An 18962-nucleotide genomic window follows, 5' to 3' on the forward strand; every position below is an offset into this window, starting at 1 on the left:
TTTCTATGTTAGTCTATAACCTTTTTCATTTATGTTTTAGCTTGAGAAACTGTCATATCCTTTACAGTCTCTGTAATTATTTTTTGTTACAAAATAAGTTACTTGGAATATCTTCAGAAAACAAAATATGTGCAGGTAAATAAATAAAAAGTGGAAGCCTCTCCCCCCACTATGACCGTTCTATGGTAACCAGTGCTAATCAAGCTCATTTGATGCATCTGCTGTAATTTCCTCAGCCGGGCTCTGTCTGTTGAACCCTCAGCTCGCTGCCAGTTTCTGCTAATACAGAGAGGGCATTCACAGGCAAGTACCACACAGAGCTTCCACGTATTGTGCATTATTTTTCTTAGGATAAATTCCCAGAGTAGACCTAATAGTCACAGGACTAATACTGTATGCACTGCAATTTAAAAAGTTAAGAAAATTTAAAAAATGGATCAATATTTGTTGATGTTACTTTAAAATTTTCTGAATTAAAATTGTTTATTATTATTTATATCCAATAACACAGACATAACTTCTTAGATTATCAAAACAGCCAGTGGCCAGGACTCTTCTATGTATAACTGATAATCCCTAAAAAGTCCTCCTTCCCACCACCTCAGGCCATGGCAAAGCACTAAATAATATGACAACCAGTGACCTCACCTAGATGAAAGGTCTTCACAGAGTATGCAGATACTTACAGTATCCCTGGAAAAAGTTTTTATAAATGCATTATACTTTGGCTGGTCCATAACTTTCAACTGGCTTTGCTGGGCGCTCATTGTGAAAATAGGCTGAAAAACAAGGATACACGGTGTTGTCAATATTACTGAGCTCTTCTCTGCAACCTGGGTTAAAAGAAAAACATTTTCATGGCCTATTGCCCACTGATTACCCTGATGGCAGTTGACTTCAGAGATCTCTTTCTGTGCTCAAAACCTGAACAAACCATTCTTTCATGGCCTCTTATTTTATATGTGGCAAAGTCTAGACAGGATAGTTGGGTTGGCACAACATGACTAATCATCGTGTGGGTGGCTGTCTTGAAAGAGGCTGCATCAGGTAAGGCTTCCGGAGGCAGGTTACCTGATAGCCTCCCAGGGTGATGGTGACGGAGACGTCCAGGGGCTGGTTGATAACCCCAGCGACAGACTTGATCAGTGACATGAAGAGAAGCGGGAACCAGACGATGCAGATGAGTAGCACAATGATCATGCCACCCATGCCGTACTTCACCACCTTCTTCTTCTTCTGGCCCCGGGGCTGAGGGTATCTCTGCAACAGAAGAGTTCAGACAGGGCTCAGGCAGCTGTCCCTGCAAGAGCAGGTGGGAAGAAGGGACAGCGCTCTTCCCGTGGTGTCGGGGAATGTGCTGTGGTCCCGATTCTTCTCTGCTTGCTCTGAAACAGGGATAGCAAGCGTGTCCCAGCCTCAGGATGAAGTTAGGTGGTGATATGAAGCTGTACTGAGCTCACTGTGTGTCCCCTGGTAGTACCACGGGGACAGCAGGACCTGAGAGATTTTCTCCTTTAAAATTGTTGTGTGAGTTTTGTTGGTGATGAACCTATGGACCAACGGATCAAACATAGTCACGTGTCACTTAACAATGAGGATACATTCCAACTAATGAGTCATCAGAAAATTTCATCGTTGTGTGACCATCACAGAGAACACTTACAAGACCTAGATGGTACAGCCTGCTACACACCTAGGTATATGGCACAGCCTATGGCTCCTAGATGACAAACCTGCACAGCACGTTACTGTACTGAACACCGCAGGCAACTGTAACACAATGGTAAGTACTTGTGTATCTAAACATAGAAAAGCATAGTAAAAACACAGTATAGAAGATAAAAATGTACAGGGCACTCACCATGAATAGAGCCTGCAGGACTGGCAGTTGCTGTGGGTGTGCTGGTGAGTGGTGAGTGAATGAAGGCCTGGGACACTACTGTGCACGACTGTAGACTTTACACACACTGTGTACTTAGGCTATACTAAATTTATAAACAGAGTTAGGTGACTACACGATGATGTTATGATGGCTACTATGTCACTAGGAGATAGGAATTTTTCAACTCCACTATGATTTTATAAGATCACTGTCGTATGTGCGGTCTGTTTTTGACTGAATATCATTATGTGGCTCATGACCTCCTAAATAATCTTCTGAATAAATCTGATTTTAAAGGACCTTGCAGGAGAAAGACATTTTACTTTAAATTCCCTAATATTAAAAATCTGTGCCTTTCAACAGACCTCTCTCTGCCCTTGGAGGGTGGAAAAAAATTATTTAAAATTAAATTCCTGATTCATTTTGTCAAAGACGACGTTGTTCAAGTCCTAAAATAAGATTTGAATGTTTAGAAGAGCCCTGTTTGGGCTCCAGTGACCCAACACAGGCCCTGCTGGGGGCTGAGCAGGAGTGTGTGGCGGGGCGGGCATGCAGTGCGGGAGGCCTGCTCCCTTGCAAGCGCCGGCTTCTGAGGCTTCAGCGCAGGTTTGCTAAGGGAACCCTAGCACCCCGCTCAAAGGCCAAGGGCAAGCGGAAGGAGCCAGCTTTGCTGTCTTCTATTAGCGCTGCTTCAGATCTCTGTGCGTTTTCCTTGCTTAAATGTTGCTCCTTCGGATCTTTCTTCCTTTCAGGGGTACCCTCGAGGTTAGGCCACACGCATAACACGGTGGTCGTCCCCATTCCCCAGCCTGGCAGTGTCATTTATCCTCAGGAGAAATTCATTCATTTCAGCAGGTTAAGGGAAGAAAAATAATCCACAGTGTACCTGCAGGCACTGAGCTCTAGGTTACAAACCGGGACTCAGTGCAGGGCACCGTGGCAAGGGCTTTACAAGCCCTGACACTGATCGCAGAAGAGGGTCCTGCAAACATGAGAATGGAGGCTTGGCTGGATGGGGGACCAGGGCCAGTGTGGAGAGTGTTATTCACTCAGTGCATGTACATTAACACTTCCACTGATCCTGCACTATGAAGGTACATGAACTTCAGATGGCGGCAGTGTATTTTGATATCTTTGCACTGGGATTTGAAGCTGTTGACCATAATCTATTTCTTTTTTTTTTTTTTTTTTTTTTTATTTGTCGTGACCGGCACTCAGCCAGTGAGTGCACCGGTCATTCCTATATAGGATCCGAACCCGCGGCGGGAGCGTTGCCGCGCTCCCAGCGCAGCACCCTACCGAGTGCGCCACGGGCTCGGCCCAACCATAATCTATTTCTAATCTACTGTCTTGAAATTAAAATCAGAGTGCAATATTTGAAAATTCGAGATATATGATATCCACACATATATACACACGAATTCGCTTTTTCATTATTTTTTCAATAAGGCAGGTTTAGACAATCGGCCACTCCTCCTGCTCCAACAGAACTGTAGCATTATGTTGCAAAGAGTTTCGCCAGTTAAAGGAGAATGATCTCTGCCAAGGACAGTTTGGTCTCTTCTGCCTTAAGTGGGACTGCATCAGTTCCTCTCCTGAAGTCTAGTTTTCTGAAGCTCATCTCAAAAGTTCCCACAGCTGCCCCTTGCCGCCATCTGAGCAGAACAGGGCAAAGACCTCTTGACCTATCTTGAATTATGTGGCTATTTTCCCCCTTCCTTTTCAATGGCATTGTCACCGTCTTGTCCTGGGCTGCTCCATCACCCCTTTCCCAGGTAACACAGCTCTGCTGTATTTCCTAGCCTTCTGTTCCTGTTGCACTACATTTCCAGTCAGCTTCCTAGAGTGTTCTGAGAAGCGGCTGCATGGAAATCTTGTAAAATCTGAGTGGGAGCGAGTGGCCTGCTTTGCGTGTGCTCAGGCCAACATTTTGCCTTTCAGGAAATTGTTCATCTTGTCATCACAGAGCTTATAACAAAGAAGAAAAGCGAGACAATGGACTCTCAATGTGGTAAATACTAGATGGGCTGAGTGGAGAGGGTTATGGGGGCCCACAGGGAAAGGTGTTGTCCAAACTTGAGAAGCCAGGGAAGGCCCATGGAAGGAGAGGTGTCCCAGCCGACACCTGGAGACGGGGAAGGACTTAGACAACGAGGAGGTGGCAAGAATTTTTCAGACAGCGCGAAGACATGTCAAGGCCTTATCTGGGGAATAAAGACAGGTAAAACATCCACTGAATAAGTCCCTGTAAGAGTGGAGGATAGGAGACAAGGATCAGGGCAAAGGACTCAGGAACAAACAGAACGTGGAGGCTCCCTCCGTACCCCGTCCACACACGTGCTTCTCTTAGTCTCAGCAGCGATTCACACCCTCAGAGCAGCATGTCTAGCTCGCTGACAGGGTCAATTTCCCCTGTGGACGCTCTCAGAGTGTCATGTGTCTCTGTCAAAGCATTTGTCATGCACTGCAGTTGTCTGCGTGACCACTCGTTAGTGTCTGTTTCCTTCCATTGAACTGTCAGTTCCATGACGGGGGCCAGTGGACATTGGTTCACTCCCCCACTCCCATGATGAGCAGAGCTCTGGGCACACAGGAGCTGCTCGATAAATGTACGTGGTAGATTGAAAAAAAAGGCCACATGTTCTCCTCATTCCTCTACACAGGACCCTCTGGAACCTGACTTTGCCAATCCTGTCAGTTTCTCCATCTTCTTGCATCTTGCTGGCCTCTGAACTGGCTTTGAGTGCAGAATGTGGTGGGAGTAATGGCGGGGAACCATGAGCCTTGCTCCCTGGATGCGCCGCCCAGCCAAGAGCACCGACCTGCAGGTGACTGAGTAAGACCCACCGGGCCACCGGAGGGTAGCACTGCAAGCCGGACCCTAGCCCAGGCCGTCAGGGGAGCCCAGCTCAAGCCGCTGACCAGAACACTTGAACTTGAATTAGCAACTGAAATGGTTGCTGTCTTCAAAACACTAAGTTTCAGGTAGTGTGTTATCAGCAACAGACAACTGATACTGTGTCTACTGAATGAGTGACTCCAGGCGCTGAAGGTAGACAGGGCACTTTCTAGAGCAGAGGTTTCGTGATGTGGATTTTCCTCTGGGTGATCCTCTGTGTGTACTTGGACATTTCTTGGTGACCAGCACCTGAGGCAGCCAATTCTGTAATGGGGTAGCTTTGATTGTTAGAAATTTGTCTATATTCCATCGAAACTTACTGGAGTTTTGGCCTACAAGTCTTAATTCTGTCTGTTTTTGTTTTTGTTTCTAGTCTCACAGATTAATTCTAATTTCTCATCTCTTTCTAACATTCCAAATTGTTAAAAATGGCTATTGTTTCTGCACCTCCCCCCCATTTTTTTCCTAATTCTTGGTTCTTCCTACTTTTCCTCCTCTGTCATGATTTTCAGACCCGTTGTCATCCTACTGGCTATCCTCAATGTCCCTTTGGTAATGTGACTCTCACATTCTGTCATCATATCAAATCCTCTGCTCCTTAAAAATCAGGACAAGCTAGTAAAGTTTTAGGTACACTGCCAGGCTTCTTCACCGCCACATCCCACAACATAGAGGCCACGGTACAACAGGCCCCAGGACTACAAAGCCAAAATTCCCAGGAAATCACACGGATCACAGAAGACTTTTCCTAAGAGAGTATTTCTGAGATGAGAACAAGACATTTCATACCACCCCAGCTGATGTCGGGTGGGTGTTTCTATTGCTATTATGCAAGAGGCTCTTCTTTCCTATGTTAAGTTTTTGAAAAGCCCAACAGGCAATAGCTGTTCTATCTGCATGTAAACCTGAGCATTCAGCCTCGCAGACTAGGAAGTGTCTGCACTTCACAGCCCCCTCACCAGAGAGACACAGGGTGAGCGCTAGTCCAGCCCTCAGCCCCGCTTCTCTCCCATCCCACATTTCCTCCTGTTCCCAAACAAGCCAGCCAAGAGTTCTTGGGTCACACAGCAATATATCATTTCTTCTTTTTCAAATATAACCTCAACATACTGTTGCCAAAAGAAGAAAACATCTGGATGCTATTGCTGACTAAGGCAGCAGTAAGTCTAAACTTCCCAGCTCTAGTGGGTTGGAAATTAATGGGACATTTATAGGTCGAGTAGTTTTTGCCCCCTGCCTCCATTTATCTGGCCACAAAACTTGCAGAAGTTCACATTCATCTTATAACCAACCGGAATCTAAGAGAAACAAACAGGAATAAGGAGCTTTTATTGGCTTACCTTTTCTGACTCCCGCCAGCACTTCAGGATGAATATGTGAGCATAAATGTCCTCCACACAGATCCAGCTGGAGAGGCTCAAGGTTGTGTCTGTCCACACCCAGTCCATCACTGCCCTCAGCTCAGTCAGAAAGGGAACGAGGCGGAACCTGGAGGGAGCCACATCTCGTTAGGGACATCTGTGGGTGGCCGCACTGCCTGCTAACCCCGGGAGCTCCTGCACTACCGTACTTACTGTTTTAACCCCCATGACTTAAACGAAAATTCTCAAGGTGATCCTTACAGTGAAATCCAACATGGAATACAACTGCTTTTCATTATAAGTCCAGTGTATGGATTAGCATTTTTTGTTCTTATTCCTTTCCCTGATGACGTTACCAACCGGAACTCTCCTTTTAAATAAGTTTGATGTGAGCCAGCTTCTTTCATATTTACTTGTTTACCTTAAGAGTATCTTGAATTACTATAGTTTTGCTGTTGGACAAATTAGTAAAGATCACAAACCTGGAAAGTGAAAGATGAAGGCACTGGGAGGAGTCCGAGGAGCCGGGACAGAAGGGCCCACAGCTGGGGACATGCTGGATTACCAAGGGGCCTTGGGCCTTGCCTCTTGTATGTCACTTGTATTTCAGAATGGGTTGGCCAGGGCTCCTCTAGAGTATGGGGAACGTTCCTTATCTTTTGACTGACTCAGAGCTTCTCCCAGGCTGGGGAACCTGGGTTCATCCCACGGCCCTCACAAAAGTTTGGGTTACCACTCATAACTTCTCCCCTGGGCTACCTCAGCTCTGGCGAGTGAACGCTAATCCAGCCCCGGGAAGAAATATCAGGCGGAGACTCAGGCTAGCACTGAACAAAACACTGGTCAACGTGTGGCAGCTCACAGCATCCGAGTGCACTCACCCCTCTTCTGTGACTGAGTCACAGTCCCCAGGTCTGCTGCCATGGAGGAGTGGGCGGTTTCTCGAGCAGCCTTACCTTTTATGCCATGTTATAATCTCCGAGGGAACAGACAGGAGATGCTACCTCTGCAATCATCACACAGAGGGGTGACTATGCTCTGTCTGAGTAGCTAACTTACCACCAGGAGCATTGGGCTGGTCTTAGGTGGAATAAATGCCCCTCTTCAATGAACGAACTTACTGTACACACAAAATTCCAAAGGCATTTGGATAGTCCAGACTCCAAATGTTCTGTTCCATTGTGCTCAGAAGTGTATTAACACTTAAGGATCAAGTATCTCTATTTTCATCCCCAAACGTTATCACAGTATAATGCAGGCAACTAAATGGAAAATGAACCCAGATGATCCTAGAACAACATGCTGGCCAGGTGTGTGGTATTTACACATAGAAAGGAGATTAAAGAGGCATGTTTGTTCTTTTGCTAACGTTGTAAGAGTTCCGCGATGATTTACATTGCCGTACTCTTCTGTCCTTCCCAGGTGGGAAACAAAATGCCCTTCGACCGCCCGCCTCCCCTCCATCAGTGACTGTGACAATACAGAGTGTCCTTACCCTTGAAACAAGAAGAGGTTGACATAATTGTAGCTCTTTGTGAGGAAGTTTCCAAGGACTCGCGTTGGGTAGCCACAACGGATTTGGTAGGCAGACAACCCAAAGTAAACACATTTCACAAAGTACCAAAGCTGAGCAACCAGGTTCTGACTGAATTTCCTAAAATGTAAAAATGCAGAAAGTGAAGGAATGGAATACTTTTCTGGTACAAGAAGACATCAGTTTAGAAAATTTTTTTAAAATCCTAATTACCCCTCTGGCGCTTAAAGTCAATTTTAAGGAATTCTCTATGCATACTGGATCATTTCAAAGGCAAAAAGTGGGGTAAGAAAATCTAATAATTGAAAAAATCCTGTGAATGGTGTCTCCAATCTGTATTATTCAGTTGTTTAGGCCATAACTAAAATAAACTATTTTTAAGTGATTTTACTAATAAACATTTTCCCGTAATGTGGATTACACAGCTGCCCTAGTTCAAATGAAATCTCATGAAAGAAAAAAACAAAATGTACTTTCTTTTACTTAAAAGGATCCATAATTTGGAATACGTAGGAGAAAGAATCTGAGAAGTGGACCCCCAATTTTTTCATTATACACACATAAAAACAGATAATGGATTAACACACCTTTCAATCACCTGGATTTTGGTTCCAGTTTTGTCCGCAAGCTATGGGATTTGTTCCCCAGCCATCATTTCTCAAGACATCAGTGTCATTATTGGGAAAGTCTCCCTAGCTCTGAGAATCCATGAATCCATGAGCTAACCTTCCTTTTTTAATGATGTCCTTAACAACAGAGACATAGTCTTTTCTCCAGGTGAATTATTAGTGAAGAGACCCACAGTGCTGTACCGTTCATAAGTTCAAAAATTTAGTGGAACTAAATTTCATACTAGGAAGAAATTTAGAATATTATCTCTAGATAAATGCAGCATTCTGCAAGAGTCTTAAGGGTAGTCAATACAAATTTTAAAAAGGAAGTAAAAAATATGACTTTTGACTTGGTGAGGACTTAGTGTAATGTTCCCTGTTGTTAAAATTAAGAGCAATACTTGAATACAAGCAGCACATCATTCTTTTTGTTGTATTTTGGATTTGTCTTGTTAACTTTCACTTTTGTTACTAGAAGAAAACTTGTGATTTTTTTTTTTAACTGAAAATTGCTATTCTTTAGTTGACAAGGCCCAGGAACAAGCCAGGACAGGGGCTTGTGTGTATGGAGGGACTGGGGACTTCCACACAGAACTCAATAACTGGCTATCTCAAGAATATTCCTTAAGATGTCTCTCCTGAAGAGAAACCCAGCTTTGTCTCTATTTGTGCATAGAAATTTCCTAGTTGTTCTAGTCTTTGAGGTTTCAAAGAACTCTGATAAATCTGAATTTATACCTCAGGGTGGGATTTTAAAGGGATATCGGGCTCAGTATCTTCTTGGTTGTCAGTGCTGACAACTGACTCTTTTGTCTACTTCACCATCTACTTATTTTATTCATTTGCTTTTTGATGGAATAAGTTCATAAAAAAAATGTGCTTTTATCTTCCGTGAAATGGGGCAGCATTGGTGATATGTCATTGTTCTACCTCTCAGGTGTCCCTATCTGAAATGGGCATCTCTGAGTACAGAAGGTGATCACATTTTACTAAAACTTCCCAACTTCCTTCAGTATCGCCAACTTTGAATTGAACATGGTGAAAGTTGGGGACAACAGGTGACTATGAAATAGGTGTTTCCCCAGATGCTGTTCAGACAATTCATCCCACTGAGACTGTCTTGGGGAGAGACTCTGAAAGACAGAATAAGCCTATCCTTGACTGTCTCTTGTCTGAGTTATCAGGGGGAAGTCTATTTCTTAGTTTAATAAAAATTCATGGGGAGTTAAAAAGAGAAAAATAGTAAAGCAATACAGATATCTGCTAGTGAACATGCCTCTGACCAACTCACTTAGTCTTTTTGAGTCTAGTTTCCTTATGCTAAAGGGAGAAAAATTTAGCTAACTTTCTTCTTTAAAATGAAGATTATCATGAAAATTAAATAACACGTATAAATGGCCTAGCATAGTTCCTGACATACTGTAGATGCTCATTAATTGTCCTCTTCCCACATTGTCAAAACTCAGAAAAAAAAAATCACATACAAACTCAGGTTTTAAATACAATGAATTACTTTAACAACTTTATTGAGATGTAATTGGTATGTGATAAAAGGTATATAGTTTGATATGTTTTGACCTACGTACAGACCCATAAAACCAGTAAGACAATCAAGAAAATGAACATATTCCTCACTCCCCAAAGCTTCCTCACTCCTAAAAGCTTTCTTGTACCCCTACCCCACACCCCGACACAATCACTGATCTGCATTCTCTCACTACAGATTCGCTGGCATCCTCTGAAATTTTATATAAATGCAGCCATACAGTGTACTCTTTTGGTCTGGCTCCTTCACTCGGCGTAATTATTTTGCGATTCATCTGTGGGGTTGCATGTATAATGCTCTCCTTTTTGTTGCTGAGTCATATCCCATTGTATACATACACCAAACTTCATTTACCCATTCACTGTTGAAGGACGTCTGGCTTGCTTCCAGTTACAGTTTGCCACATATAAAGATGCTATGAACATTCAAGTGTATATCTTTGTGTGAACATGTATTTCCACACAGGAGTGGAATTCCCAGATCATATGGCAGGTGAATATTAAAAATTTTATGAAACTACCCAACAGCTTTCCAAAGCTGTACCATTTCACATGCCCTCCATTAGTGTGAGAGTTCCAGTTAATCCACGTCCTTGTCAGCACTTGGAATGATCAAATTTTTAAATTTTAGCCATTGTGCTGGATATGTAGCGGCATCTCCTTGTGGCTTTAATTTGCATTTCCCTAATGACTCTTGATGTTGAGCATCTTTTCATATGGTTATGTGATACCTGTGTATCTTCTTACTGATGTGTCTGTTCAGATCTTTTGCCCATTTTTTTATTGTTGAATTTTGAGAGTTCTTTACATATTCTTAGATACCCAAAGTTACCAAGATTTTCTCCTATGTTTTCTTTTAGAAAACATTGTTTTAGATTTTTCTTTTTAATTTGAACATAGTCAATTGTACATATCTGTGGGGTATAGAGTTGAATATCAATACCTGTGTGCAATATCTGATGCTTGTGTTTGATCTATTTTGAGTTAGCTTTTGTGTTTGGTGTGAGGTTATGGATCAATGATAGTCTTTCTTTCCTTTCTCTCTTTCTCTTTCTTTCTTTCATGCAGATATCTAATTGTTCCAGCACCGTTTGCAGTTGTTGAAAAGACTATGCTGTCTTCACTGAATTGCCTGTGCTCCTTTCCCACATCAATTAATCTGGCATTGTAGGTCTATTTCTGGACTTTTTGTTCTGCTCCACTGATCTGTCTGTCCAGATCCTGATGCTACACCTCACTGTGTGAGTACTGTAGCTTTACAATAATTCTTGAGGTCAGGTAGTGTAAACACTTCAAGTTTGTTCTTTTTCAAAGATATTTCAATTCTTCTAGGTCTTTTGCATGGCCGTTATGAAATTTAATCATGTCGCCAAATTCTACAAAAAAAAAAAGCTTTCTGGGATTTTGATTTGAATTGCCCTGAATCTATAGATCAATTTGGGAAGAAATTACACCTTAGATATTAAGTATTATGGTACATGAATTTTGGTCTCCTCTATTTATTTAAGTCTTTAATTTCTCTCAGCCATGCCTTTTCAATTTTCACTGTACAGGTCTTGTACATGTTTGATCATATTTGTCCCTGTTTTTCATATTTTTAATGTTATTGTAAAGGATATTTTTCAAAATCCCAATTTTTGAGTATTTGTTGTTTTCATATAGAAATATGATTAATTTTTGTATGAGCATAAGACACCCCTGGGGAGCCTGTTAAAAACCCAGATTCTGGAACCCGGCCCTTACCCTAGACTCTGTTCATGAGGGTGAAGTAAACCTGGATTTCTAGTTTTGATAGTCATTCTAGATCATTCTGGGATGTACAAACAATACTGAGGATCATTTATAATTGAAATAGCATATTTATAAAGATTTAAGTATTTTTTATGTTTAATGGCCCCAAACATGTTATGCAAAAACTTGTCAAAGCATAAAGTGCTTTAAAGCTTTTTTAGAAGATCACTTTCCCAATCTTGAAATTTACTGATGCATAATCCCTTATGAGATAACTACACATAAATGTTAATACATTTTTAAATAATAATCTTGACCTTTGTGAAAATGCTTAACATATAGAATATGTTCAGCATGTATTTGTGGAATCTTAATTTATATATTATCCATACGTCTTTATACATTTTTACTCAACAGAAGTGAATATTGGTATTTCAGGACCTATGAGTTAATTTAACTACATTTCACTATGATCCAGCCCTTGACAAATTATCAAGATAAACAGAAAATACTTTACAGAGAGCCTACGTTAACCATCCGTTCCCTCATACTTACTCAGAACCGTCTACACTGGGTTACATCAGGAAAGAACATTCCTGGGAAAAGCCCTTGGAGTCTACAGATAATTCGTATAAAAACTGTGTGGGGAAGAATTCTATATCTATCAAAATTACAGCCAAAGGCATAAAAATGTGTTGCCTACTATTCTTTATAAAAGTACCAATCATGTTTGGCCCATAAAAAATAAACATTTCTCTCCCTACAATCATTAAGTGTGTCAACTTGGAATATGTACTAATCAATCCACAGGTCTGTAAGGAATTGTGTTAACTCTAGTTGGGGACAGGAAGGCTGTCCTAGACTGGAAGACTTCCTTGGTTGTCTCTGCATACTTTACTGCTGGTGGCTGGAGTCATGTCGTGCTCACGTCCGTGTCTCCCACAGCACCTGCAGACTGTAGGCAAACACTGAATATCTGTTGACTGAATGATGTGTATATACACAGAAAAAGCCATTTATTGATTAATTATTCAAGATATTGGAGTTTCTTGATGTTCAATATTATGGCTGGTAGTCATAGTTTTCTTCTGTATAGCTTAGAAGTCTCCTAATCTATTTCTTCCTTTAATATTTTCTCATTTTGAAAAGGACTTAGTCAATATGACTATTAATAAATGTTTTCTCTTTGCACAAAAATGAAGTAAATTTTCAGTAACAATATCTGAAGGGGGAAAAATAAATTTTGGATGTTAACAAGTAATGGCAGCACAGTTTGAAATGCCAGCAATGTGCTGACAATGGAGACAGAAGCTCACCAACCCTGATACATCTTGCGTTAAACATCCAAAAATAAAGACAGGATAATCTGTTGCACTGGGAATGGCCATTAGGTGAGGCTCAGAGATGACACTCAAGGAGACAGAAGTGGCCTTTGTGGCTGTAGTTTCAGCGCTTAACCACAGTGCCTTGAGCCTGGGAGCCCTGGCCTGGGCCTTCCCACAGGGATGGGTCTTGCTTTCTTCAGTTCAATGTCGTGCTCCTTCTGCCTGCTCTGCTGCCCTGGGCACAGCAGATCCTCAGCAGATGTGAGATTCAATGAAATGTGCATAACTGTAAGTCACGAGAGGAGAAGCTTTCATTCGCTCAGTCATCAACAAACATTTCGTGAGTATCGACAATGCATTAGCCGAGTGCTTCTCGAACTCTCTGATGAAGGGCCTGTTGTTTTATTTTATTTTATTTTAAAATTTCTCCTCTATAATGAATTAATACTTTTGTAAACTATATTAAGCATGAATTACTAAAAAATAAAAAAGACCAAGATAGAGAAAATACAATCTCACTTTTAAATTATTAGATTCGACAGACAAAAATTTAATCTGTCAAAAATTGCTAACGAAGTCTCTAAACAGTTACTCTCAATTCCTGAATGTATTTCACAGATACCAGTGACAAACATTCTGCAGACTGGTGCTCATCCACAGATTGTACTTAGAATAACCCTGTGCAAGAGCTTTCGCTAAGTACTGGGAGCAGAGAGGTGAAGGTAACCCTTGGTCACAAGTGTCTAGCACTTATTAGAAAAGACAGGTAACAAAGCTGGCAATTATAAAAGAGTGAAATAACTTCTCTGACAGAAATTACATGCAGAACACAGAGAGAGGACCTGTAACTTAAACTGTGATGGCAGAAAAGGCTTTCTGAAAGAAGAGATCCTGAAGACGTGCTATTGTAGGCCAACGGGAGTCAGCCACGTGGAGAAGGCAGAAGGATGTTCCAGGTAAAACTCAGACATACGGAAGAAAGTAGTTCAAGTGGACACTGCAAATACTTAGAGAGAAGAATCTCAGCTTTTAAGATGATAAAGGTCCACTGTGTACAATAAGATATGAATTTAGCATCTGTTAGTTAATGCAGGAGTAACTATTTCATGGGTTATGTAATGAAGGCACTTATCAACGAAAATAACTGAATGAGAGTGTGGGAGACTTCTACAGGAGGGATGAGCCAATTTTAAAACACACCATTATATTATCACAAGCATTATGGCTCTACTTGGTTTGGAAGGTGCTGTTTCTATACCATTTCTTTCTTCAAAAGCCCGTTGGAGCAGTGTGGTAGACAGGACAATGCCCCACAAAAATGCGCACGTCCCAACCCCTGGAGCCCATGACTATGTTACTTAACACGGCAAAGAGGATTTTGCAGATGTGATTACTAGAGATGAGGAGATTATCCTGGATTACCCAGGCGGGCCCAATCTAATCACACAAATCCTTAAAAGAGGAGACTCTTGCTCAGCTGTGGTCAGAGGGAGACGTGACAAGGTAAGAAGGGTCAGAGGGATGTAATGTGAAAAGGACTCAACCCACCCTTGCCAGCTCTGAACAGAAGAGAGGGGACGGAAAAGGCAAGGAAATAGGTTCTCTTCTAGAGTCTTAGGAAGGATTGCAGCCCTACTGACACCTGCATTTTAGCCCAGTGAGAACCGTGTCAGACTCGACCTACAAACTGTAAGATGATAAATTTGTGTTGTTTTAAGCCACTGAGTTTGTGATAATTTGTCATGGCAGCTGTTGAAGTGTACCCCAAAGGAACAGACACAATGGACTCACTGTGGTTGCAAAGAGACATTCAAAGCTGTTTAACAGAACCAAACGACCACAGTAAGGGAGGGAAAGGGCAGACATGTGTTTCTCAGCCTGCAAGTATGCATCTCACCAACTGTCATGCACTTTTCTTTTCTGTAACTTAGCAAAGGCAGCTCTCAGAAGATAAGGCCCAATCAGCTCTAGCTGGGGACTCTATGATGACCTTCAACAAGTCCACCTGGTGCCGGCCACCGACCCCCTCCTTATTCTTGAGGGCCCACGATGGCTCCAATTAAACAGGAACTGACCCCAACGACAGTCTTCTTCCCCTTCTCTGAAAAGAGAGGCCACATCAACACCAGCCGTGGCCAGCCTGTACACACCTTTGTGACATGTTCACTTGCTGCACACATGTGAACACGCCTTCTGCATAAATATTCACAGCGTTTCTGTAGGTTCACTGAACATGTACGTAAACCTGATCATAGCAGGCATCTCTCCCCTTCCCACGCAGAACGCTCGACTTTGGCCCAGCAGGAGCCTGTGTTCCCTGATCTCCGGATGGTCTTTTTCTCCTTTTTCTTCCCCTCTCTCTAGAAAATAAAGTCTCCCTCTTCTCTTGGTGGATCCTGTGGTTCTATTTTTGTTAACGCAGCAATAGGAAATTAATAAAAGTAGGAATAACTAAGCTATTTGGTGATTCAGTCCTGCTAGAATGACTCTCCATAGCTTTTCCATTGCCGTGTTTCTGGAAGCACCAGGCTCTGTGGGGCTCCCCGGCCAGGACATGGAGAGATCCAGGCGCAGGGCCCTGGAGCTCTTCTGGGATAGGGATAAATGAAATCCTTTCCACACTGCACAATGAAACAGTAGACTGTGTTCCTTTAATAAGCCTGCTTGGAATTAAGTACAGGATACTTCCCATAAGGGGTGTAGGGAATGCGCTGGCCCAAGGCCTGGGGTTGGGATCCAGTACCACCATAAGTAGCCCAAGGACTCCGGGGAGATCACTTTTCTTTACGGGTTTACCTCTCTTAATCTGTAAAATTAGCAGGTTTAGAAAACTTTTTAAGGTCTCTTTCTTCTCTGAAATGAAGAGTTTCTATGAAGACTGGTGGAGAATGCCTACCTGATACTTTCAAATATCAGAACAAATATCTAAATTTATCATGCAGCTCGGTTGTTAAATTTGGTTTATTTCTCTGACTTAAGGGATAGATACAATTAAATATTTGTAGAGAAAATTATATTTGTTGTATTTAAAAGACTAACAAGTAAGATTCACATTTCCACAAATTCTAATATTTATACAGCTTGCCTTAATTTTAATTATTTTTATGATCTGAGCTGTATTTACTCTTCCTATATAGGATGTGGAATGGGGAATTTACTGGGCTACTTGGTGTCTTCTGGGTAACAATCATTTATTTATTTAGTTTTACTTTAGACTCAGGAAAAATTACCCTAATTCTTTTTTCCTTTTAAAATATTTGGATCACCACCATTTATTTTTATAAAGCAATAACTCCTATTACTAAAATCAAAAGGTCAGAGCCTAAACCTTCAAATGAGAGCAGCCATTTAGCTCAAGCCACTGCTAGAAGCCATTTGGATTTCCTTGTTGGAAATTACATTTGAGTTGTTTTATTTATAAGCTACGTAAGTAAAATCCATTTTTCATTATTTCCTATTTACGCGTCCAAAAATGGATTAGTCAATCTGATTGACATGTTATTCATAAGATGAGGTTATGGATAATCAAAAGATAAAACTTTCTGTTTTAAAATGAAGACTTCTCAGTGATGCCTGAGGATGTTTAAAATAGTATTTCCCAGTCTGGAAAAGCAATTCCAAACGAGGGCTCTCAGAGTTTATTAAACAGCGGCAGCATCCTTGGATTAGACGCATGGCTTCCCAAGCCAGTGACCGAAAGACTTACAACTTGCTTGTGTGCATAAATCCAGATGTACTTGTTAAAGAGACCATTCCTGTCACATTATATGGACCCTTCCAGGTTCCCCTGCTGTGGGCCCTTCTCTTTTCATAAACTAACGGAGCTGATATTTCCGTTATAGACATCTACCTGGTTTTTCTTTCATCGATTGACCAATTCATTTGTGTATGCACTAAGCACCAACGTGCTCATAAGTACTGTTTCGGGTGGGGGGCACGGGGTGGGGAGACCACTCAGGAGAAGCAGCATCTGGACTGAGATCTGAAGAGCCAGAAGGAAGGAGAGCTACAGCTGGAGGCAGAAGAGAGGAAAGGCGGCAAGCCGAGGGCTGTGCAGTGCAGAGGACTACAGGACTCGGCACACGGGGGAGCTGAAGGTCAGCACCCCAGGAGCCTAGGGCTGCAGGTGGCAGTGGAAAGGACAGCGGCCACCTTCAAGGATCTTGCCACCCCTTCCCCTATTGAACTTGAGGCTGCACTTTTTAAATCCCACCCTCTTGACTCTCGCCTCATTTAACCAGCAATAGCAGCTGCATAACAATTAGGTGCAGCTGCATAACAGCAGCAGCGTCAGGGCGGGACAGGGCTGCCTGCTCCTCTTACCACGTACCAAGACCTTGCCAGGTGCTTTTCAAACCCAGTTATATTTCACCCTCACAACTACCTTATGCGGCAGATATGACATCTTTTGCCCCCACCATCCCTCTGTATCTTCTTCTACCAGCTGCACAGCCTCTAGTTTCCCTCCATTTCTCCTGTGATGTAGCCTCCTGCCCTCTCACCCTCTAACTATGCTCCAAGCCCACACCCCGGGTCCCTCCATGTCAGCTAAGGTGTAAAACTTTTTCTGTGAAAAAACTATTCCTATGAATGTGGACAAAATTCAACTAAAATATTTTTTGATGAATCAATTCACACTTTGGATTTGCTTTTCTTGCCCATGTGCTGCTCTGCCATGCCACTGCCTGTAGCTGGAGATGCTGTTGTGCAAATGCGTTCATTGGTGGTGACAATCTTATGAAATCTGTTTGCATGAAGGTGGCCCATTCCTCCACCTTCTGAAGGCCTTACCTCTCAGTCACACCAGGTAAGATGAAGAACATCCAGAAGTGAATTCCAAACACAAGAATGACCTGGAAGATGACCTTTCCCAAGACAGTCTTCCTGAGGTAGAGTGCTCGGTCCACCACCATGGTCCCAAACTGAATGAGGACCATCACCAGAAACGGCCCAGGGACCTGGTCCTCCGACAGTGACGAGGTGATATCTGCAGCTGCAGAGTGTTTCTGGGGAAGAGACAACAGATTCATGCCTCAGGGGCGCTAGACAGGAAGAAGAGCCATCACTCTCGGTCAACGGATGTGTGGTGGCTTTGTCCCAACCTACCCCAAAGGCCCAAAAGCCAAAGACGATGATGATGAAGTCCACAGTGTCAGCCAGGAACATGAGCACATACACGTCAGTCACAGCGCTGTAGTCTGGATGGATGAGGTTGTAGAAGAACTGTCTAATGGGCACGTATATTTGTAGAGTCCTATAAAACAGAGACCCCCATCCCTCGTTTCAGGAGGGGCAGGATGAGAGGAACGGCAGATTCCGGCGATCACCCCACCCCTGCACTCTTCTTTCCCGCCAGGCTCCACCTTCTCCTCTCAGCCACAGGATCATTCCATGGGGGGCAGCTCCCGCTCTGATGGAGAGTATGTACAAGTTTACTACCCAGGTGGGTCCTGCGGTGCTCTCCACCGATGGTACCCCACCCTCTTCTCTCGCTTGAAGAATGACAGAGTGGAGTAAAACCCGGGAAATCAGGTGCTGGGTGTGCAGCCTGACCTGGTTGCTCACTACCCGGTGGACCATGAGTGTGCTACATAACTGCCTTTTCATTTCCTCTTCCACGAAACTGGGGTGGCAGTAAGAGCTGACACACGGGGCTGGGGGAGAATTAAGTGAGGAATCACGAGGGCATTCCTGGATGCTGGGTGTCCCCTGCTCCTCCCGTTTTAGGGCCCTGTGCCTGTTCTGGCTCCCAAGTACTACCCTGGACTCTTCTCTCCACCTTGCTCTGTCCTTTTTTACCACGTCCCGCCGGCTCTGGCTTGTCTGTCCAGCTTCTGCCCCACCTTTGCTGCACTCTGGGATCTGCCTCAATTCAAGGCCAGGCTCAGGTGTGGCTGGCTCTCCTGGGCTCAGTGCCTTTACTCAAGGCCCAGCTCTGCATGTAGCTGTCACCTGCTCTGCTCACAGCCTGCAGTCACAGTCCCAATGCACCTCTTCTGTCTCTTCTCCCATCCACTGCCTCTCTGCATCCCCAACAGGTGGGAGGGGCCTGCGCAGTTTGCTGGGGACCGTCT

At 43.1% G+C, this 18962-nt stretch overlaps 1 protein-coding gene across 3 annotated transcripts in view; it reads right to left on the reverse strand.

Annotated features, from left to right (window-relative positions):
- PIEZO2 (piezo type mechanosensitive ion channel component 2) overlaps nt 1–18962 on the reverse strand; it is a 435460-nt gene that overhangs the window by 6576 nt on the left and 409922 nt on the right. For all 3 annotated transcript variants that reach the window (XM_063077175.1, XM_063077173.1, XM_063077172.1), the window contains 6 exons: nt 17995–18142; nt 17680–17894; nt 7638–7796; nt 6122–6269; nt 1072–1260; nt 687–779 (listed from right to left, as the gene is read on the reverse strand). In XM_063077175.1, the coding sequence (XP_062933245.1) occupies nt 687–779; nt 1072–1260; nt 6122–6269; nt 7638–7796; nt 17680–17894; nt 17995–18142 (952 nt within the window). The remainder of the gene's footprint in view (nt 1–686; nt 780–1071; nt 1261–6121; nt 6270–7637; nt 7797–17679; nt 17895–17994; nt 18143–18962) is intronic.

This window comes from Cynocephalus volans, chromosome 13 (genome assembly GCF_027409185.1).
Source record: "Cynocephalus volans isolate mCynVol1 chromosome 13, mCynVol1.pri, whole genome shotgun sequence".
NCBI classification, from domain to species: Eukaryota; Metazoa; Chordata; class Mammalia; order Dermoptera; family Cynocephalidae; genus Cynocephalus; species Cynocephalus volans.